The sequence below is a fragment of the Tupaia chinensis genome, unplaced genomic scaffold (genome assembly GCF_000334495.1).
Source record: "Tupaia chinensis unplaced genomic scaffold, TupChi_1.0 Scaffold147433_1, whole genome shotgun sequence".
NCBI classification, from domain to species: Eukaryota; Metazoa; Chordata; class Mammalia; order Scandentia; family Tupaiidae; genus Tupaia; species Tupaia belangeri.
The window spans coordinates 2,371,293-2,396,186 of record NW_006207284.1 but is presented as its reverse complement, the minus strand read 5'-3'; the positions used below and the strand labels follow the sequence as shown (position 1 = coordinate 2,396,186).

At 39.1% G+C, this 24,894-nt stretch overlaps 1 protein-coding gene and 1 non-coding gene across 2 annotated transcripts in view; both read right to left on the bottom strand.

Annotated features, from left to right (window-relative positions):
- Positions 1-24,894, bottom strand: part of R3HDM1 (R3H domain containing 1) — a 180,653-nt gene that overhangs the window by 68,562 nt on the left and 87,197 nt on the right. Inside the window, 3 exon segments of the mRNA XM_027768764.1 lie at positions 69-220; positions 2,703-2,857; positions 20,993-21,116. Of these exon segments, the coding sequence (XP_027624565.1) occupies positions 69-220; positions 2,703-2,857; positions 20,993-21,116 (431 nt within the window).
- On the bottom strand, positions 13,141-13,196 carry MIR128 (microRNA mir-128). Its single transcript, NR_129428.1, has one exon. It is a non-coding gene; the product is annotated as a microRNA mir-128 (primary transcript).

The window sequence follows — 24,894 nt, the reverse complement described above, 5'->3', positions numbered from 1 at the left end:
GCCCTTTGTTCAGCTTTAACTTAGCAACAATGAGAACCTAGAGGGATAGGTTTCTCAGGCATACTCACCTTAAATTATTTTGCTGACCAGGTGGAATGACACTATACTAAACTTGCATTCCTGTTGTGGGCACAGATCCTTGATTAGACTGATTAGGGAACATAACAGACTGTTGATAAGTCTGATGGGCAATTCCTTGAGAACCTTGAGGCAGTGAAACCTAAAATTTGAGACAATTTGAAGAGAAAAAGGTTTTTTAAAACCTTGAGAATGTTAATGTTTCCAGCCTCCAACAAACTTACAAAGCATGAGTAGTTAGGAATGAGCTAATACTGCCAACAGACTTTCCCAAACCACTTTATTTCTATGTTCCTGGGAGCCACCTGTTGTTTTTGGCTAGCACTTATCAATTTTACAGTAGGCTAGATGCATTAGATTATGAAAGGATGTAACTTATGTCCCTAAGTATTTAAAAAAATAAACCTTCCATAGAAGGATGACCATCTGAAAGAGTAATACAGTTTACCTCAAGTTGAGTTAAATAAGATTCAAGTAAGGAGTCAATGAAGTACAATGGATCAGGAAGACCATGAACTTTGGCGTTTAAGATACTTAGATGTGGTATCAGCTCCATCACTTGATTATTCTATGACACTGGGCAAATGTTTGAACTATTCGGAAGTTCCTCAGTTCCTTAGCTGAAAAATGGAAATGCATCTCCATCACAGGGGAGGTATTCTCTCCACTATGAACAACACATCGAAAGGTCTAGTAAAGTAGGTATTCGGTGACACAGTGGATATTTCCATTCTGTTTTCTGCATTATATACATGAAAACACATGGGCAGAATGGATTCTTCAATTCTCCTTCAGTTCTCTAGTTTCTAAAATAGAAACCACACAGGCATAATAGATTCTTACTTTACAAATATACCACAATAATAGAGCTGAATTACCGTGATTTTTTTAGGTCAAATAAGGCTCACACTAAAATTTCTGACAGTAATGACGATGTCAACAATAGGAGTAGCAGGAGTGACAGTGAGGGTTAACATTATTGAGTACTTACTACCACAGATTTCAGGTTCTGTTTAAGTGCTTCCTAATAATCCAAGAAGATACTTTTATCATCCCTGCTTTATAGATGAGTAAATTGAGATTTTTAAACTTGCCAAGGTTGTAGAGTAAGTCAGGGATGGAAGCCATGTACTCTGGCTCCAGAGCTTTAGTTCTTTAACTACTTCACTATTCTCTATTCTTGGCTCTACGATTTAAAAGTTAATGATTAACTTCTAAGCTTGCCTATATATTTCTGAAACACAATTAGCCCTCTCAAAATATACAATAATCTCTTGGTTATTTACTTTTGACTTATTACCCCAAACAGAAAATTAAGTTCTACTTTAATTCAGTATATAATGCAATATTTCAGTTTTTTGTCTACTGAGAATAGAGAATAGTGTAGTAGTTAAAGAACTGAAGCTTTGGAGTCAGAGTACATGGCTTCCATCCCTGACTTTCTTACTTACTCTACAACCTTGGCAAGTATAAAAATCTCAGTTGACTCATCTGTAAAGCAGGGATGATAAAAGTATCTTCTTGGATTATTAAGAAGCACTTAAACAGAACCTGAAATCTGTGGCAGTAAGTACTCAATAATGTAACATTCTGAGAATATTTCTATTATATTTAAGTTTATGTATATGTGTGTGTGTGTATGAGAGAGAGAGAGAGAGAGAGAGAGAGAGAGAGAGAGAGAGAGAAAGAGAAAGAGAGACAGAGAGAGATCTGAGAAAATGACACAACACAATCTAGATAAATTAAGCTCCAGAAATGAATTTTTAACTAGGTAAAGAAAAAAATACAAAGTACCAAAAAAAAAGAGAGGGGGATACTGCCTAAGAATTTATAACTACAGAACAGAATACTAAGGACAGATGACTTTTCTGGCTTTTTCTGTAGTGATGGTTTACCAGTACTCAGTTTGTCTACCAAATGTAGTAGGAAGCATATGATAAAGTAGGCTGTCACTCACCTGCTGGTCAGAGCAACACCTCCTAATCAGTTACCCAATATGAGGATTACCTAAAATACCATGAGGAGATAACTTATAACTTAAAGAAGTATGTTGTAGAAATAATAACTATCCTAGTTCTGGAATATTAAAAATATCCAGCTCTATCAAAAAAAAAAAAAAGACTGGGGCCAGCAGATGGCATGGAGGTTAAGGCAGATGGATCCCACATGGCTGATTCCATGGTTTGAGCCTTGGACCCTGCGGCTTGAAAAACATGTTGGACATGTGTGTGTGTATAAGGTCCTGAGAGAATGGAGAAGGGACTGTGGTATGGCCATCCATCCAGGAGTGATTTCTCACATATTCCTCTTCCCCCCAACACAAACCACATGCCCTAGAGCAAACTAAAAAAACCCAAAAAGATGACACTAACAAAGCTATAATTTATTTAAAAATTGCATTTTTCTCACTGGCCGGTGAGCCCCAAAGGTTAAGGGCAGATCTTATTTATTTGAATCTTTAGCACTAAGCTACTCTGCCTAATAAAACTGCTAAGATTGTAAGTTTGTGTATTATAGAAGTATTCTTCATATGTTAAAGAGGAGAACAGAGAAGATGCACTGTAGCTATACCTTTAATTTATTCCAAGTATTCTCTACCTAGAATAGGTAAGAGAGACACATACCTGATATGATGGCACTGAAGGATAGGGGATGACCACTCCTTGAATCTGATTTCCAATGTTGTTGGGTTGGCCACTGACTAGGCTCTGACTCTGTGGTTGCTGAACTCCAACTATTCCTTGGTAGTTTTGCTGCTGGTTGGGCACAACTTGATAACCTGTAATGGCACAATGAGTCAGATCCTGCTTTGAATTTAACTGATCTCATTTAGTAGGATGTTTTTGTATTTTAAGCATATACTTTTGTTTTCTAAAAGGGCAGAGTTTTGTTTAAGTGGCAAATCCCCAAAACTATCTATTATCTGGTAACACTTAAAAAGTTTGGTGTGGGGTCGGCAGGTGGCATGGGGGTAAAGGTGCTGAACTCTCTCATGGCTAACTGCAGTTTGAGTCACTGACCTAGTGACTTGCTTTCTCGCTCCCTTGCTCTCAATCTGATGAGTGCATGTGCTCTATGACAAAAATTAAAAACATAAATAAAAAAAATAAAATTGAATAAAAAACTCTTAAATGTTTGCTGTGGGGCTAGCTGGTGGCATGGTGATTAGGGATGGCTGGATCTCACATGCCTGACTTTTTGGTTCGAGTCCTGAGCTTGGTGGCTTGAAAAACACTGGGCATGGGTGTGCGCCCAAAATCCTGAGAAGAGAGTAGAGGGGAAGGGATATGATGAGGCCATTCCCTCTGGGAGTGATTTCTTACTTTCCCTCTCTGTATTTTTCTGGCAAGCACATGCACCCTATAACAAACCAAAAACAGAAACAAAACAAAACAAAGTTTGCTATATATGTGACCTAAGGCAGCACAAAACAAAGTTTGCTATGTATGTGACCTGAGGCAGCTTCATTTTCCCCTCCAACAAAATATATTCAGATAAAATGTGTACAAAGTTTTCTTCTACCCTTGAGGAAATTCATTGGGTCACAAATTCACTGGTTAACAAGGGATAATTACAATATATATATATATATATTTTTTTTTTTGGGGAAGTTTTTGCTATATGGCACATGTGCTCTCCAGAAAGTCGGAGAGACCACATGTGCTCGCCAGAAAGACGGAGAGACAGAGAGACAGAAAGCAAGAAATCGACCCCGAGGGTGGATGGCCACACCGCAATTCCTTCTCCTCCATTCTCCTCTTGGGATTTTGGGCATGCACGCCCCATGTGCCCAGTGTGAGTTTTAAGCCACTGGGTCTGGGACTAGAACCATGGTAGACTATGTGGGAGTTCAGTGACAGAGCCATTATGCCAACTGCTGGTCCCTGGGACAATTACTATTTAGCATGTATTATGAAAACTAGTTTGTGGGGATCAGGACTGGCTACATAATTTGTGGAACCCAGTGAAAAGAAAGATATGTAAGGCTCCTTGTTAAAAAAAAGTAAGATTTTAAGTTGTTAACAGAACACTAAAAAATGCATGGGGTCCTGAGCATTTGCAGAGGTTGCATGACCATGAAAATGGCCCTACTGGGGACCAAAACCGGGGGTGAGGGGTAGGACCATTAGGTTCTATAGAGTAGCTACATGTTTAAAAAGAAAAAAAACAATCACACTAAGATATGAATCCTTACATCAGGAATGTCAAAGGGAGTATTCAGTAATGTTTTAGATTATTTCCTCATTGCATCACTACAGTCATTTGTCAGAGAGAGAGGTCATTAAAAATATTAAGCAGGGACCAGCAGGTGGTGTAGTGGTTAAGGTGCTGGACTCCCACATGTTTTACTGAGGTCTGAGTCCTGGACTCGGTAGCTTGAAACTCCTGCTGGGCACAAGTGCATGCATACCTAAAATCCTGAAGGAAGTATGAAGAAGGGACTGTGGAGTGGCTTACCCCCTGGGGACTGATTTCTCGTTTTCTGTCTCTTTGTCTCTCTCTGTCTCTGTGGTGAGTACATAAGCCCTGTTAGCAAAAATCTCTTAAAAAAAAAAAAGATTAAGCAATTTGATGAAAATCATATATCAAAAACCCAAGAGACAACTGTCCCTAGCTGAAGGCACTGTTGGTAAATAGTAAATTAAGAATATAAGTTTACTTTTTTTCCGCCCTTAGCTTTTGTCATAGGGCATGGGTGCTCTCTAGAGAGAGACAGAAACAGAGAGAAAGGAAACGTGAAAAATCACTCCCGGGGTGGGGGGGGAGGGGAGATGGCCACAGTGCAATACCTTCTCCTCCATTTTCCTCTCAGGATTTTGGGCGTGCACACACACACACACACACACACACACACACACGCACCTGGTGTGATTTTAAAGCTGCTGGGTCCAGGACTCAAGCTGTGGAGTTAATGATGTGAAAATCAGCTGACTTAACCTCTATGCCACCTGCCCGCCCCTAAAAGTTTACTATAATCAGTTTACTATAAGAACCCATCAGGACCAGCAGATGGCATAATGACTATGTCAATGGACTCCCAGTATATTTAGCTCTTATTTGTAGTTAGCTGTGGTTTGAGTCCCAGACCTGGCAACTTAGAACTCAAGTGGGACACGTGTACAAGTGTGCCCAAAATGCTGAGATGAGAATGGAGGAGAAGGGACTGCAGCATGGCCATCCCCCCTGGATGGTGATTTTTCCCTTTCTGTCTCTCCAGTGAGTGAACATGCCCTATAGCAAAAATCTCTCTCTTAAAACAGAAAAACAAAACAAACAAACCCATAATGATAAATGTTGAGTAGAGAATACGAATTGTATTTGTCTCCTGATCCTAAGAATATTCTTTTAAGTACACCAACTAGCTGAAGACTCATGTAAATTATTAGAAGCTACCCCTACCCCCCCACCAAATAAAGGATCCCCATAAAAATAACGCATCATCTCGCTTCAGGGTACTGCAAACAGTTTTACAAACATGATCTGAACTGTATTACTACCTATAGAAACTTTAAGAGCTAAAGGCTAGGAAATTATTTTCCTGACAAAATCATAAATATATTTTGTTCTCTTTTATAAATATCAGTTTGCATTTCCATTTTAATTAATTCCTAAAGCAACAGAAACTGAAAAGATAGCTCAGGTATTGACTGTAGACAACAGTATCATTGTGCTGGAAGCCTTAATGATTCTGCTCTAGTACTAAATAATAAATAAAATCCACCATCCATTTTCTTTTTTCTGCAGAGGTTTTTGCTATAGGGCACGTGCGCTCGCCAGACAGAGAGAGACAGAGAGACAGAAAGCGAGAAATCACCCCACAGTGGGGATGGCCACGCCGCAATCCCTTCTCCTCCATTCTCCTCTTGGGATCTTGGGCACGCACGCACACGCTCCCAGAGTGAGTTTTAAGCCACCGGGTCTGGGACGCAAACCACGGTCGACTACGTGGGAGTCCAGTGACATAGCCATTACGCTAACTGCTGGTTTCCCACCATCCGTTTTCTTTATTTCTTCAAAGACAAAAATACAAAGTATATGTGGTAACCAAGTGACATATTAATAACAACCGAGTAAAAATCCAGCTACAGTGAAATCTTAGTGAAGGGTTTTTGTAAAATGGTGCTATTTTTTGGACAACAATGCTTAATGGCAGGGGTCCCAAACACCAGGCCACAGATTCACAGTCATCTCTGGTCAGTTTGGAACTGGGCCACCCAGCAGGAAGTGAGCAGGGCAAGTGAAGGAAGCTTCACTTGTATTTACAGCTGCTCCCTATTGCTTTTGCTTTACCGCCTGAGCATGGCCTGTGTCAGATCAGCAGCAGCATTAGATGGTCATAGGAATGTAAATTAGATTGGGAACTGCACATGTGAAGGATACTGGTTGTGCGCTCTGTATGAGAATCTAATACCTAATGATCTAAGATAGAGATGAGGTAATGATGCTAGCACTGGGGAGTGGCTGCAAATTCTGCATTACGGTGAGGTGTATAATTATTTCCTCATATATTATGATGCAATAATAGAGGGCCAGCCAGGTAGTATGGTGGTTAAGGTGGCTGAACCCTATATGGTTGACTGTGTGGTTCAAGTACCCAGTAACTTGAAAAACATGCTGGGCATGTGTGTGTGCATAACCAAAAATATCAGGAGAAGAAGGGAGGAAAGGGACTGCAAATATGGCCATCCCTCCAGGGGATGATTTCTCACTTTCTCTCTCTCTCTTTCTATGGCAAGTGCATGTGTCCTAAAACAAAGCTATAAAAATAGAAATAAAGTACAAAATACAAAAATAAAGTGCATGATAAATGAAATGCCCTTGAGTTTTTCTGAAATCATTCCTCCTATTCCCTCAGTCTGTGCAAAAATGGTCTTCCATGAAACTGGTCTCTGGTGCCAAAAAGGTTGGGGACTGCTGCTGTATGGCCCTGTTGCAAATTATCTCACTAATCTAACTTTGTACAAAAAAAAAAGTATACTTAGCCCTTATTTGTAATAAAGTGATTGATAATATTCTGTCTGCTAAACCTTTGTGCCTTGTGAATTTCCTAAATTACTTAAACTTGTAGGCAGTGGAAGGAAAACAACAAAAGAAAATTTTCTTGATTTTTAGTCCAAAAATGAACATTCAACCCTATTTTTAGTTTGTCAAATTAAAAGCATTTAAAATTTATACTATGAATTTCAAACACCATCGAAACATTCACTGCTACATTTCCATTCCTAAGCAAATAAAGGACAGGAGTAGAAAGGGGATGCAAACATGAAATACCACCTCTCAACACACACACACACACACACACACACAGATATGTTGCAGTGTCAGAATTTGGGCTCGATTCTCTATAGTGTGGGAAAATAACTTAAAATGGGCTTGGTAGAATTACAGTCTATGAGAATAAAAACAACTGCGGAGACCTGGAAGAATTAATGGTAATGTAATCTGACTTAAAATATTTCAACTTGGGACCAGCAGTTAGCATAATGGCTATGTCGCTGGACTCCCACGTAGTCGACTGCAGTTCGAGTACCAGAGCTGGTGGCTTAAAACTCACACCGGGCGCGTGTGCGTGTGCGCTTAAGATCCTGAGAGGAGAATGGAGGAGAAGAGATTGCGGCATGGCTATCCCCCCCTGGGAGTGATTTCTTGCTTTTTATCTCTCTGTCTCTCTCTGTTTTTTTCTGGTGAGCGCATGTGCCCTATAGCAAAAACCTCTCCCCACCCCCCTGAAAAAATAATCAACTTTAATAGTCACATTCCCCTAGGAGACTCGCCTACTAATCACACTTCTGCCCATTTCCATTCAAATTTAGAAAGTGTTGACAGCATAACATAAAATCTAAAACATGTGACCCAGCATCTAGTCGGTTGTTACAGAGGGTAGTAAAACAGACACTGGAAGCCCAGGATATGCACACTGGGTTATGACATGGTTCCTATCTTTGAAATTAGGCATTCTTAGTTATGACAGTCTGAGATAGCAGCAGTATAAAGAATCTTGTGAAATCAAGAGGGAGAAATTAATCCTGACTGATATCCGTGGAGGTAGTGACATAGAAGACTGGACTTTCCAACAAAAAGTAAAGGTCTGGAAAAGTTAAAGATGAGTATGTTTGAGAAACAGAGAACAGTCAGGAAACTATGGTATGGAAAATGAGGCCGTTTATGGCATGTGAAATGAAACCTGGAAGACTAAGTAGAGCAGAATTTTGGTAGAAAAACTGTGAAAATTATCAGGAAATTTTGGATTTTTAAGACTAAAACTAGAAAAGACACCAACATTAGTACTTCATTCAGAGGTTGCATAAATAAACTGGGAATGGGTCCTTGAATAGTGGTGGAGATATTAACATAAGAATGACCAGAACTTTGAAAGAAAACACCTTTCCTAAGAAGTTTCATTTAGTATACTATAGAACCATCAGCGCTTCTATGACACCACAAGATTATATTAATAGCCAATACTCATAAATGACATTTATATGGCTTCAAGGACTAACCACTTTATATATGTTATCTCATTTAGTACTCTAATATTTCATAAGCTTATGAAATAAGTAAATTATTTTTCAAATGAGTAAACAAAGGCACAGAGATTCATACACTAAGGTCATCGGCTAATAAGTACTGGGTGGAATTTGCACATAGTTGTCTGATTCTAAAATTTACTTTTCTTAGGAACAAATGTTGAAGTAGTAAGGGTATGATACTAACACTGCTCAGATAAGCAGAACCTGGCCTCCTTCCATTTCCTTTCCTTTTCTTTTTATTTTTAAGAGAGGCTTTTGCTATTGGGCGTGTGCTCACTGGAGAGACAGACAGAGACAGAGAGACAGAAAAGAGAAAAATCACTCCCCTCAGGGGTGATAGCCACACCACAATCCCTTCTCCTCCAATCTCTTCTCAGGATTTTGGGCATGTATGCGCATGTGCCTGGCATGAATTTCAAGCCGCTGGGCCCAGGACTCAAACTGTGGTCGATTACGTGGGAGTCCAGCGACACAATCATTATGCCATCTGCTGGTCCCTCATTTTCTGAGAATATTGGTTAATGAAGACTTTCACTGTAGTTAAATATACCTAAGTCTCAAGATAAATTCAGCTGGAGGAAAACAGAATTGTTGTAAATAAGGTCAGTCAATGAAGAAACATTCTCTCAGTTTGAATTAAAAATTATTTGTGAGTAAGATTATTGTTATCTAAAATAACAGTGAGTAGTTAGCCCAGATAGTAGCTATGTATATATGGAGGCTAAAGAGAGTTCTATGATCAGCTTGTCATGGCCTCTCCCTAAGAGGGACTCTCCCCTTTGATTTGCCCGTCACTCTCAAGATCATGGTTTGTGATCTATGTATTTCAAAGGTACACTTCTTTGCCTTATCATAGCTAGATTTTACATGTAAAAAAAACAACTGGGAAGAAGAGGGAAGAGAGTTCTATGATCAGCTTGTCATGGCCTCTCCCTAAGAGGGACTCTCCCCTTTGATTTGCCCGTCACTCTCAAGATCATGGTTTGTGATCTATGTATTTCAAAGGTACACTTCTTTGCCTTATCATAGCTAGATTTTACATGTAAAAAAAACAACTGGGAAGAAGAGGAAGGTCAAATGGTAATGTATGTCAGGTTAGAGTCTCTCAGCCCAACTGGGATTTAGCTTTGCGGTTTTGCCTCAGAGGCTGCTTTTGTTGAAAATGTACACCTGTTGCCATATTCTAGATGAGTCTACCGAAGATTTCTCTAGAAGACTTTCACAGATGTTAACTGTCTTCTTCACAAAGTCAGGTTGCTTTGCCAAGAAGTCAGATTTACCCAGCAGGTTATGCCAGCTTTATTCTGACACACGGTGTGTGTGCAAGGGGAGCCATTCTGTTTCATGAGTGAAGACTTGAAGTTCTGCGAAGGAATGGCTTTTTCATAGCCACTGAGCACCTTTCCACTCCTTACATTTGAGGCATGAAAACCTAACAGAATTGAATCACATTGGGCAGAAAGCCATTAGTGCCTAAGGAACCTTTCACCTTTCTAAGGCTATCACTGGTAAACATACTGTTTAACATCTGATGCTCTACATGACTGGTAAGGAGGGATATTCTACTGGCCTTAGGACAGGTACCTGAACTGTTTTTCCATTAAGTCACAATAGGTGTTTGACCACTTATCTCCATAATTGTTAACATACAAACAATAATCCAGCAAGCGGCTTTGGATTATGTTTTCTACAGAACAGAATATTAAAAGTTATTAAAAGATTATCCGCCTTCTTCCTACTGAAAGAAGACTGAGGAATCTATGTTGGATGAACTAGTACAACCACAGCAAAACTAGATACTCAGAAAGCACAAAAACCAAAAATCCCATCTTCATCATTCTACTAACGTAATCTTAATATTGTCTATGTCTATGTATGATAAAATTATTAATAAAATAACTCTGTATCAACATAAAATAACAGATTATTCATAGGCATGCCTCGTTTTACATGCATTTGTTTAATAAGTTTACATCTTAAAAGAGCTGTTGAAGTTGCTCACAAATAACAATCCATGGAATCTTTGTTTAAACAAAGGAATTTCAGAATGCCGAGCATGGACTGTTGGAGTAGCACCTATTGGGGAAAAGGCACTGAAGTTCAGGTTCCTTATCTATTTAGACAAAAGAAGAGAGGGTACATAGTTCTGATAGTTTCAAAAGTATAGTTTGAAGACTGTCAAGTATGAGAAAAGAATCCAATGATCTGGAAAAGAGGGAGAAGGGTGAGGATTAGGAAGGAGAAGTAAGTAGATTCCTAGAGAATGAAAAATACCATTAAGTTTTAAAAATGCTATGAAAGAGTATTTCCAGTAGCCCAATACTCAATATATCACCAATTTGACCATCATGTAATACCACGTTATTCTCTCTTCATTAAGAAGTATGTTTCAGTATATTAGAATTAAAAAAGAATCTTCCTGTTATGAATCTGCATTTAACCTGGACGTTAGGGGAAAACGGTATGTTTCATAGAAATCTGAGTCAAGAACATCTATTTTATAAAGCAAGCAATATCAATAGCAAGTGATACCAAACAACAGAATAAACATCAGACCTCAACAGAGGTTTTTTTTGTTTTTCTTTTAAGAAAAAAAAAGAAAAGAAAAAAGAAAAACACACCAGTACTCTGCTACTCTGCTTTGTTAAAGGACTGCAATGTTGCAATATTATCCCATTTCTTCCAGCACTTTCCGAGGAAAGCACAATCAATTCTGCAAACTGAGAGAACTAGGACAATAAAAATTGATGGCTCAGGCACTTCCCTGGAGGGTTCCAAAGAAAATTCTATTTTTAACTCTCTTTCACTTTAACAGAGAGCAAGAAGGAAATACAGTGCTCAGCAAAAAAGAATTTCACCAGTTTTAATAGGCTAGTTTTCTTTTATATAGGTGACCTAAACTAGTATCTGTGTTAGAGAAAAGCACTTTTAATAACGTAGATTAGACATAATCAGAATAGTAAAAAGAATGGAAGAACTTGCTTAGTCAGAATAGTTATAAATTTAAGGTGATTTTATTTAACAGCATTATTAAATTTTTTAAGACTGAAGTTATATAGCAGAAGCACAACATTTCTTTTTATTCTTTTAGCTATCTTGCTAAATCTAAACTTATTTGTAAATAGGCATCTATAAGACAACTTAAAGAACTATTTTCAAATCATCAAATCTCAAGTTTATAACCACGGTCAGTCTTTAGTTTGTGGCATTGTTTTAGTGGTCAGACAAGTTTACTAAGACTAGCTATTTAGATGTATTTGGAAGGAAAGAAGGTTGGCATTAGATCTTTACTATCATCCTTTCTCCTCTACCATCCTCTGTTCTACTCCTATACCTGAAATACACACATTTGCAAACCTAAAAACAATTCTATTATGAATAGTCATAAAGATTATAGCTCACAGTTATTCAAATGACTATTCTATGGAAGTGTCTACACAACTTAAGGAAATGTGTGGGTACTTACCAGGTATATTTGGCTCCAGATTTCAGTGGCAGCAGATTAATTGAGAAGGGAAAAGGGAAATAGGTGGATTTGTAGGTATTACACAGTATCTGAATCTGTGCTGGTCATATAATTCTAAGAAATGCTCACAGAATCAATGAAAAACAAGGATAGCCTGGGCTACCACCTACTGATATAAAAATGAAATTCCTATTACTTGGGTCAAAAGTTGTCAGTAAAGAGACTGACCTTGTATTTAGAGTTTCTATTTGACATAGGTGAATTTTCTATCAACGCGATCCCTCCCTAGTTTAACCCAACAGTACTGTTTCTTCCTTCCTTGCCTTTTATACCCTGAATTACGTAAATATGAGCCCTGCAATTGTACCAATGTTCTGTGCACCTACAGACTGTTGCTGATCCTTCTACAGCGTTGGTGATCAGAATTTTACTACACTTTGCTGAAAACAAAGCTTAATCGATTTGGAGTCACATGGTTCTGAGTTATTTGGAAAGCTAAGAATGAATACACAATACACTGATATTCTTTGGTTGTAAAACTAAAATTACATTTAGTTTCAGAAAGTCACTTTTCTTCCCACAGGCATACAATATTAGCAGTTTGGTAAAAAATAAAATTGTATCCTTGGTAGGAACTCAAACAGCTTCAACTACATTTGAGTGTCTTAGGTCTATTTAGTGATATGTTTAATGAATAATTATGTTCTTAAAATGTTGTGTAGCAATAAAGTAAGAGATATATTTGACTTCTTCTACTAATGACTTTGGCATGTTTCAGACATTAAACTTAAGATAAGCTCTAAACCAAACTGAATCTGCCATTCAAATCGGCTTTGAAAAGAAATTAAAGCAAGAGCTTTCATGAATTTTTAAAATGTAAATTATATTAAGCCAAGATTGTCATTTAAATTCAAATCTCTATTTTGAGTATGATGCATGATTAAAAGGCATTAAAATTAACGGAAAATATAAGCAAATGTTAATACCTTAATACAGCATTAAAAAAAAAAAAACAACAAAAAAGCAGTGGAAACCTGAGTAAAAAGAAGCCAGGAAGCAGCTGAAAAAGAGACCGGTTCACTGTGAGAAATGTAAACCTCTCAGACAGTGCTACGGCCCCGAATCCAACAGCTCAGGAACAAGGCCAATTATTGCAAAATATTGAACATATTATGGTGAAGCTGCAAACTTTCAAAAGAGCTGTAAGAATGAAAGCAGCCACATAGAAAAGAGCCAGGGCTTTATAAACCTAAAATCTTTGCTATAATTACTACCTGCAGAAGTTTCTTCATAACATATCAAACTCCTTATATATAGTAAGTACACTTCATAGTATTCAAGCAGAACACTTAACGATAAAGGGTTAAGAAAATAAATCTCTACTGCTGTAACTGGCAAGCAACCAGACCTTTTAAAATAGTTACTTGCGTGACTCCCAATATAGGCAGCAAGTTGCTAAGCTATCGCAAACCAATTCCCTGAGAGTCTGCTGTTCTGCCTCGTAACTGACTGACATGAGACACAACAGAATTATGGAATTTTAGAGTACACAGACACTTCAATTGACAACACAGAACAACCAACTTCCTTACTTTGCAAGTGAGTAGACCATGAAATCCAGTCTCTAAGTAATAGGCCTAACAGCAGTTAAAAACACTTGTCAGGATTCTGATTTCTATTTTGTAAAACTTTGTTATTACACAATGTACTGTTAGAAAAGCCTTCTATAGTCAGAACTACTTCTCTTTCTGTTGATAGGGGTTGTTTACCATAGTCAGTAGTTATAAATTCATAACAAAGACTAGTACATTCATTCACCTAGCAGTAATGGTAGCACTACTTTCTGTTAAGTTCCCATAATAGATTTAGATTTATTGTCAAGGAGATCAATATTGCTGTGATTCACTGGCACACAGATGAAGATCAAAGCATTTTATCCCTGAGATATTTCCCCAATCCTCCCCCTGTCTCTCAAAAGGAAAATAAGAGAAAATCTTGTATTTCTACTGCCCATACCCTAACCTGGTCTAAGAATACTTGACCTAATTGCTTTTGTTAATATAGAGCAAAATTAATTTAAATGCATGTGTAAACATTATTTGTGCCACAGTAAAGAACAATTGTTCCAAATTACCAATGCATTCATTATTTGGTTGAATAATTATTTCATCCTTTATGTAATAAAAGAATAATAGACTTGTTGGCATATTGTAGGGTGCTGTTTGACAAGAAACAAAACAGTAATGAATGTGATAGATTATTTTTCATTTTAATGGGATTGGAATGATGGAATGTAAATTGGAAATATTAAGAAAAAAAATCCAAAAAGCAAGTATTTATACACAACATGTAAACTGCTGGGACAGAAATTGCTATGAATCTGTATAAAAAAATAATAAATTGTTCAATTCTCAGTGAATTTTTCTTTTCTATTAGGTCACACACAAATATAAATACATACTTTTCTGGAAGCTTTAACACTAAAAATCCAGTGGGGATGGCCATGCCGCAATCCCTTCTCCTCCATTCTCCTCTCGGGATCTTGGGCATGCACACACACGTGCCCAGCATTGAGTTTAAGCCACTGGGTCTGGGACGCGAACCGTGATCAACTACATGGGAGTTCAGCAACATAGCCATTACGCTAACTGCTGGTCCCTAAAAATATTTTGATTATAATTTTTTTTTTTTAAAAAGAGATTTTTGCTATAGGGTGTGTGCATTCACCAGAGACAGAGAGACGGAAAGCAAGAAATCAACCAACCCCCGCCCCCCCCAGTGGAGATGGCTGTGCCACAATCTCTTCTCCTCCATACTCCTCTCGGGATCTTGAACATGCGCACGCACACACACACACCCAGATTGAGTTTTAAGCTGCCTGGTCTGGGACTTAAAGCATAGTCAACTACGTCTGGTGAGTGCACGTGGGAGTCCAGCGACATAACCATTATGCCATCTGTTGGACCCTTGATTGTAACTTTTTTTTTGAGAGAGGTTTTAGCTATAGGACGCATGTGCTCGCCATAAAGGCAGAGAGAGACAGAGAGACAGAAAGCGAGAATTCCATCCCTAGAGGGGATGGCCACGCTGCAGTCCCTTCTCCTCCATTCTCCTCTTGGGATCTTGGGCACGCACACACACGTGCCTGGCATGAGTTTAAGCCACCGGGCCTGGGACTTGAACCGTAGTCAACTACATGGGAGTCCAGTAACATAGCCATTGGGCCAACTGCTGGTCCCTGATTGTAACTTTTTTTTTGAGAGAGAGATTTTTGCTACAGGGCATGTATACTCGCCAGAGAGACAGAAAGCAAGACACTGCCCCCAGCGCAATGGCCATACCGCAGTCCATTTTCCTCCAGTCTCCTCTGGAGATTTTGGGCATACACACACATGTGCCAGTGTGAGTTTAAGCCTCCAGGTCTGGGACTGGAACTGTGGTTGACTACATGGGAGTCCAGTGCCATAACCATTACATCACCTGCTGGTTCCAATTATAACTTAAAAAAAAAAAAAAAGATTTTAAATTCCTATTACTTCTATAAAAAAAGATCTAATTATCAGCATGATAGTTAGCATTGGCCCTGCCGAATTTTACGTTAAAGACAATTTCTATAAAGTATTATTTTCTCATGTACTTATCAGCATAACAAATTTTCTTTCCCTTTATTTTATTTAATTTATTTTTGGAGAGGTTTTTTTTTTTTTTCTTCTTCTTTTTTTTGCTATAGGGCACGTGCGCTCGCCAAAAAGACAGAGAGAGACAGAGAGACAGAAAGCGAGAAATCACCCCCCAGGGGAGATGGCCACGCCGCAATCCCTTCTCCTCCATTCTCCCCTCAGGATCTTGGGCATGTGCACACACACGTGCCTGGCGTGAGTTTAAGCCACTGGGTCCGGGACTTGAACCACGGTCGACTATGTGGGAGTCCAGTGACATAGCCATTACGCTAATTGCTGGTCCCACCTTTATTTTATTTTTTAAATTGAATGGGATTCAACTAACTTAAGCTGCTAAATGACACTGTACAAAATAAATAAAAGGACAAACTCTAGTTATAAAAGTGCTGTAGGTTGTCAGAAAAGTCACAAACAGAAAAATACCTCATGATTTCCCAGGATTCAATATATTATGATTGACTAAGAAGAGTCAAACACAACGTCAAAAGCTCTTTAAAGACAGGACTTTTTTTGGACCAGCAGTTAGCGAAATGGCTATGTCACTGGACTCCCATGTAGTCGACTGTGGCTTAAACTCACACCGGGCGCATGTGCGTGCCCAAGATCCCGAAAGGGGAATGGAGGAGAAGGGATTGTGGCATGGCCACCCTCCCTGGGGTGATTTCTCGCTTTCTGTCTCTCTGTCTGTCTCTGTCTGTCTGGTGAGTGCACGTACCCTATAGCAAAAACCTCTCCAAAGAAAAAAGATATGACTTTTTTTCTGTGCCTGCAATATGGCAGATGCAATCCAACTTAGTGTTTTCTTTCCTTCTGATCATAACTAGCAAAAGGGAAATCCCCACAATTAAAAATATCCCTAATGTAGCCAGCTGGTGGTGTAGTGGTTAAGGCAGCTGGATCCCACATTGTCAACTGCGCAGTTTAAGTCCTGTACCTGACAGCTTGAGAAACATATTGGGCACATGTGCGTGCATGCCCAAAATCCTGAAAGGAGGGAGAGATGAAGAAGGGACTGCAGCATGGCCATCCTCAATGGAGAGTGCTTTTTTACATTCCCTCTTTCTCTGTCTCCCTGCAGCTGGGTCATGCACCTTATAGAAAATAAAAAAAATCCTAATGATAAACATATGCTATGTGTGACCTAAATATTTTATCCCTCACCTAGGCATTTTTAGTCATTTTCTATTAAATGGGAATATTTTAATGCAGCAATGTATTTGTATTAGCATAATAGTCCCAAGCTGTTAAGGTCTTCTGGAGCCAGCAGGTGGCTTGATGGTTAAGGTGCTGGATTCCCAGATGGCGGACAATAGTTTGAGTACTGGACCTAGTGGCTTGAGAGTTATGCTGGGTGCATGTGCATGTGTGCCCAAGTGGAGGAGTCCGACCCAGTGGGGATCCAGGATCTGTTTGAGCTTTCCACCTTTGAGCACAGCCTCAGTTGGCCCAGCATGTTGGCAAGGTCGCTGCTGTACGGTACCCCCCCATCCCCACCCTATGAGCAAAGCTTGGGTCAATTCAGCATGTTGGCAAGGCCACTTGCTGTATGCTCCGGAGACTGCGGTAGCCTTGCTGGGAAGCGACCCCACTCTGTCTCCCTAATATACTACTATAAAAGAATTACGTAACTCTTTCATACATCGTGAGTATGTGGTAAGATTTCCCGAAAGTCCCCCAATCACTCCCTTTTGCCCTGACCACCTACTGTTAATTACAATGCTTCATCCCTGCAATCACAATGGAGGGTGTGCTGAAGTTCTATCTAGGCAGAAATCTTCTTGACCTTTGGAAAGTCCTTCAGACACATTTAATATAAATAACCTTTTTACACACAATAGGATTAGGCTGAAACTGGCCCAGGGCACTCTCACCCCATGGTAACTAATGTTCTAACAAAATACATAACAGTGGTGTCATAGGCTACACAAGTGAATCCACAACAAAACACTTAGGTACCATAAACCCATTTTAAAGTTTTTCATTAACTTGTTAGTCATTTTACTTTTGACTTAAGAAAAACCAATACTGCTAGTTGGAGAAGCTGTTTAAAGTATCCCCTTATTCTCACCAAGTGAACAGTAGGCCCATCCCTTTAAAATAGATAGATAAATTAGGATTCCTTTAATTAAATTTTAGATCCCTATAAAATTAGATAAGTATCATTCTTTATTGAGATCCATAAGAACTAATATCTATACTTGAGATTTTCTTTCAGTAATCACAAGACAGCTGCTACTGAATATTGGCTGATAATTAACTCTGCTTGCTGGAACTGTTTTCTGGAACTGCACTCCTTGAAGTTCCCAAGAACCTGCTTTCATCAATCAAACAATTTTTGAACTGTATTATGATTAATAGACCTGCCCTTAATCAAATCCTGAATGAAATTTATGATCCTTATTGTTAAAACTTTATGAAATGATATTTAGAACATGTAGCCCCCTCACCTGTTTACTTGCAAGTATACATTTTCAATAAAAAGGCACGATGACTCCTAGCAGTTATCACTCTTCAGAGAGCAATCTCTGAGAGTGTCCGACTGAGGACGTGCATGAAAAAGGCACCGAGGCCTCAGTCTTTCTTTTTAGCGCCACCTCCGATGAGTCAACCCACCCCTGCCGAGGCTGGACCCCGGAGCCCAAGGTCCTGATAGAATGAGAAGGCATGGCCATCACCCCCAGGGGTGTATGTATGTGATTTCTCACTTTCTCTCTGTCTTGCTCTAAGAAGCACATGTATCCTATGGCAAAAAAAACAAAAACAAAAGGTTTATGATAGGGGCCAGAGGCTGACCTGCATGCGAATGTTTCTGGTTTGGCCTCCCTGAGTACCCTAGGCATATGCCTATGATGTGGGGCTAGCTGAGGCCAAGGGTGAACTGCAGTGTCAAGACCCTGTTGGAAATGCCTCTTTCTTGCTCATGGGAGAAATAAACTTTTTTAAAAATTTAAAAAAAAAAAAATTTGTAGGCAGTAGGACCATGGAGAGGAATACAAATTTTGCCATGGAAAAGAATAAAACTACTAAGCTCACTCAAATGTAGAACAAAAGATCTCCGTCTGCCTCATAAATAGGTTCTTCTAATGAACTCAGCTAGTTACAAGTAAGATATTTAAATGACTAGCGGGGAGGTAAATTTGTTTTTTGTTATTTTCGTGACACTGGTTAAAAACTGTGTTATATCTCCAGAAGGAAAAAAAAATTAAAGACAAAACCAACATAAAAAGCCAGTCTCTTTCTCTCTCTCTCACACACACACATACAGAGAGAGAGAAAGAAAAGGAAAGAACAAAAGAGAATAGAGAAGTCAGTAACTTGAGGCCCAGGAAAACTCAGAAAATAATTTCTATTAGAATGAGTAAACAGTGTAAAACTAATGAGTCTCAGGTATAAGAAACAACTTTTGATGCCTTTAAATATTAGAGCATATACTAATATATATTATTTGACTATATTATTAAACTTCAGATAAACATGAAACTAAAAAGAGCTATATTTGAGACAGAGAACAAAGTCTCACTTGGCTAAAATGACCAATGTCCGCACTACAACATCTTGAGGGAAAATCTGTCCACAAGTGAAATACAGGGCTAGTAACACACAAAAAAGGCAGAACCTGCATACTAGATAGGTACAAGACAGCTCTTAGGGGCAACAGACTGAGGACCTGGAAGTTCTGCACGGTTTTGCTAAGCATGAATCACATGTGGTAAAGGAAATTGGTGAATCACAATGATCGCTGAAGACTCTGTACCAGCAAGAAGAAGCAAAACCGTATCTCATAGGTGGGACAGTGCAAAGGAGCTTCTTCTGAAATGGTAGCAACTCTTTCTTTGGAGAGGTTTTTCCTATAGCGCATGTGCGCTCACTAGAAAGACGAAGAGACAGAGAGCAAGAAATCACCTCCCAAGGAGGATGACCACACCGCAATCCCTTCTCCTCCATTCTCCTTCTCGGGTTCTTGGACACACACACACACGCGCCTGGCACGAGTTTAAGTCAACGGGTCCGGGACTCAAACCACGGTCGACTCTTTCTTTGGAGAGGTTTTTCCTATAGCGCATGTGCGCTCACTAGAAAGACGAAGAGACAGAGAGCAAGAAATCACCTCCCAAGGAGGATGACCACACCGCAATCCCTTCTCCTCCATTCTCCTTCTCGGGTTCTTGGACACACACACACACGCGCCTGGCACGAGTTTAAGTCAACGGGTCCGGGACTCAAACCACGGTCGACTACATGGGAGCCCAGCGACAAAGCCATTATACCATCTGCTGGTCCCAATGGTGGCAACTCTTAACAGAGTTCCACACACTATCAAGAGGAGTCTACTACCTCAGTGGAGGTGAAGATTATGTTGCCTCAGTGAGTTACATAACATAGTTTGAGAGCCTCCAGAAATGACAAGCAGCTAAACAAGCCCTAAAATAAATAAATAAATAAAATTCTACTTCCATTCCTAGGATTATGAAAGGCTGGATAAATACCTTATTAAACATTTGGAGCAGAAGTATACATTTTAGAGGGAAGCATATAGAAATATCAGTTAATTAAAATCAGTACGATACTTTTTTTATTATGCTGAGATCAGGTATTTTCACTAAATGCTTAAAGAATGAAAAGGAGCAAAAGAAAAAGAATGCTGAGTTTTAATATACTTTATATGCCTAGTATTATACTGTACTTGGTTTAAACATACTTCTCATTATATAGTCAACAAACTGAAAAACAAAACATACAAAATATGGAACATCAATCCTTTCTGAGGCATTCCTATTAAGATTAAGACATTAAAATATCATCTCTAGGCTAGAGCTCTTGATTAAAGATAGGTAGTACTGGTCCTTGCTCTGGTTAGCCATTCAGAAGACATTGTGACCTGCCTTGCCTCTCTTTTGCTGTCAGCATAAGCTGACTATCAGGCTGCAAAGTGGGATTCAACTACAATGGTAATGAGGTCTGGACAGCTGTTCACCATACTGTCTGGCCTGGTTGAATCCACTCATTATGGCTCCCAATCCTTTGGCCTATAGACCTAACAACGTGGTAGTGTCTGGAGGATTCTAGGATTGCCACTATTATAATAATGTCAATGGTGTGCATACTCAATAAGTGAGTACTTATTTGAGATTTTTGACATGTATGTGACAGTATCTCAATGGTCATATTCAAATAAACTAAGATGAAAAAAGCAACATTTAGAGCTTATAATTCATGGCATTATAAACACTACTCACCTGTCTGCTGTGCAGGCTGTGGCAGTGGTTGGTTTAGGTGTGAATTGTAATGGACAGAAGGGACTGGGCGGTACTGAGGTTGACTGGAGTGATAGTGGCCTGGAGCACAATAACAAGCTGGCATCTAGGATCATAAGTATTGAGGGAAAAAAAATTATTTTACTTCCAAAAGATTATCAGGGTGTAATAGTAAAAATTCTAGCACCAACCATCTGAAAACTAATTATATTTTAAAATTTAACTGAAAATATTAAAAAATCAATTCATACAGTAACCATAAAACAACACATACTAATGTGTCCACACTCACATATATATATATATTTTAATTTGGTTTTACTATACCCGATATAGTTTTCTTTCTTATTTATTTATTTATTTATTTATTTTTTGCTATAGGGCGTATGCACTCGCTAGAAAAACAGAGACAGAAAGCGAGAAATCACACCCCAGGGGGGATGGCCACTCCACAATTCCTTCTCTTTCATTCTCCTCTAGGGATCCTGGGCATGCACGCACACATGCCTGGCGTGAGTTTAAGCCACTGGGTCCAGGACTCGAACTGTGGTCAACTACATGGGAGTCCAGCGACATAGCCATTACACTAACTGCTGCTCCCTCCACACTCATAATTGGATCTTAATTTCTTGCCCTAAACTTTTTGTCTCTGATAAAACCCAACACTTCTGAAATAACTAAAGCTTCATTCCATTTCCTTTGTTCTATCTTCAACAGAAAATTCATTATCATGCAGTCAATATAGTTTGTGACTAAAAAAGTTTTTTAACTTTCACTATGTATCTATTATCCACACGTGCATTGTTGAGTTTTCAAAGTTTACTTATGCTACCCTACTGTGTATCACTTATAAAACTTATTTTGCATTTAATACTGTTTTCGAGACTTAATTTATAGAAACATGTATTGTTTAACTGCTGAACAGTATTCATTGTGTAAATAAATCAGTTTATCCAATCCAATATTAATGCACAGTTACACTAGTTCAATTTTTAATTTTCATATTTCAAATACAAATTAAAATGTCAGTAAAACAAGTACAATGTATTTTCCCTTCCAGAGTTATTTATATTGATTGTGAATTTTTTAAAAATTAATCTGACTTAATTTGGGGTGAAGGATAAACAACCCAGTGATGTAAAATCATGCAATAAGTTAACTTTACTAGGTTCATGAGCAGGCCAGCAGTGGCATGGAGGTTAAGGTGGCTAAATCCCACATAGCTAGCTGTGTGGTTCAAGTCTGAACTGGATAGCTTGAAAATCATGCCAGGAATGTGTATTTGCATGTTCAAAATCCTGAGAGGAGAAGGGAATGTGGTTTGGCCATCCACCTGGGGAGATGATTTCTCACTTTACTATATTTCTTAATATAGAAAAAGAGCAAAACTACTCCCCCCAGCAAGAAGAGGTTCATGAGCTTTCTCAGTTTTTTTTTTTCTTCTTCTGATTATGTTATATAGAAAGAGAACACTGATCTAATCATAAAACGTGCCATATTACCTGAAAACCAGCCAAGCATAAAATTCCTAGACTACTTATAAGCCAGGAAGTTTTCTTATCTCTGAAACATCAGAACAGATAAACTACAAATATGTTCCCTTATTTTTTCCCCTGGAGATATCAGTAAATAACAGGTAAGCCCTGAATTAGGATCTTATTCATTATTATACTCCTTATAGTATATAATCCAACAGTATTAACAATGGACAAAACTTAAGGAAGAAACAGACAAATCAAAAACATCTGATTATAAAAAAAATTAATAATTTAAGTAAATGTAAAAATATCCCACAGTAATTAAGATGGGAAGATGTGGGGCCAGCAGGTGGCATGGTGTTTAGGGGTACTGGACTCACACATGGCTGACCACAGTTCAAGACCTGGACCTGGAGCCTTGCTTGCTCACTTTCTCTCTCTCTCTCTCTTTTTCTGTCACTCTTTGGTCAAATATAAAAATTAAGTAAGTAAATAAATAAAGTTAAATACAATAATTCTAAAAAAAAAAAAAAAAGACTGAAAGATCTAATTTTTTAGTTAGAGAGTGTGTACACTTGTGCCTGCATGCATGAAAAACAGAGAGACAGAAAGCACCTCTAAATGGAGCACGGATGCATCATAATCTTTTTTTCCTCCATTTCTCCACCCCATCAGGATTTTGGGCATGTATGCACACGAGCCCAGCACTTTTCAAGTAGCCAGAGCCAGAATTGCAACCATGGTTGGCCATGTGGGCTCCAGCTCCCTATGCACAGTGCTTAACCATTGCACTATGGCTCCCTGATTTTGTCAAGATGACAATGATACCCAAAGAAATCTACACATTCAATGTAGTACTTATCGAAATTCCAATGGCTTTTTTTTTTTTTTAAGAAGTGAAAAAAGCCCATCCTTAAAATCCACATGGAAGTGGGCCAGCCAAATGGTACACTGTTTAGGGCAACTGGATCTCACATGGCTGAGCAGTTTGAGTCCTGGACCTGGTGGCTTGAAAAAACACAACAGGCTCATGAGAGTGAGTATGTGCCCAAAATCCAGAGAGGAGAATGAAGAAGGGACTGTGGCATGGCCATCTCCTTTGGGAGGTGACTTCTCACTTTCCCTCTCTGTTTCTGTCTCTGACAAATACATGCTCCCTTCAGCAAAAATGAACAACAACAAAAAATTTGGATCTGTAAGGAACTCAAATAACCAAAACAATACTGAAGGGAGCAGTGGATGGCATAATGATTATGTTGCTAGACTCAAGCATAGTTGACCTGGACCTGGCAGCTCGGAACTCTCCCCAGGTGCATGTGCATGTGTGCCCAAGATCCTGAAAGGAGAATGGAAGAAAAGATATTGTGGCGTGGCTATCCCCCCTGAGGGATGATTTCTCACTTCTTGTCTCTCTCTCTGCCTTTCCAGCAAAGCACACAAGCCCTATAGCAAAAATCTTTCCCTTAAACCTCCCCCCCCAAAAAAAAAACCCCCCACAATACTGAAGAACAATGATGGGCTATCTTAGTAGCATAGAGGTTAAGGAAGTGGCATCCCACTCAGGTGACTGTGGTTCAAACCTCAACCCATGTGGCCTGAAAAACATGCCAGGCATATGTGTCTTTGTGTCCAAAATAAATAGAAGGGATTACAGGGAGACCATGTCTCACTGACCATGCCTTCTTACTCTGTGTATCTCTCTCTCTTTGGCAAGCTCAAGCACTCTCTGTCAATTAAAAAAAAAGGAGGGGCCAGTAGTTGGCATGGTGGTTAAGATGCTGAACTCCAACATGGCCAACCACAGTTCAAATCTGACACCCAGCAGCCTGAAACTCAGGCCAGGTGTGTGTGCATGTCCAGAATCCTGGCAGGAAAATGGAGAAGGGAATGCAGCGTGATTAACCCCCTGATGGGTGATTTCTCACCTTCCCTCTCACTGTGTCTGTCTCTCTGGTGAGTGCTTGAGTCCAATGGCAAAAACCTTAAAGACAAACAAAAACCCCACAATATTGGACGACTCATATTTCTCATTAAAAGACTTACTATAGGACCCATCAGGTGGCATGTTGGGTAAGGGATCATTCCCACATGATCAGCCAAGGTTTGAGTCCTGGACCTGACAGCTTGAAAATCATGCTAGGCACATGTGCATGTGTGGCCCCAAATCCCAGAATAATGGAAGAGAAGAGTCTAGGGCATGGCCAACCTCCCTGGGGGGTGATTTCTTACTTTCTCTATCTCTGTCTCTCTCTGGTAAGTGCATGCCATCCTATGGCAAAAACATAAAAAGATAAAAACCCTAAACAAAAAAACTTAACTTTTAAACTACAGCAATCAAAGCAATGTACTGGGTTATTGGGAAAGTAACGATACATTTTGTATTAAAAAAAAAAGGCACGACTTTCC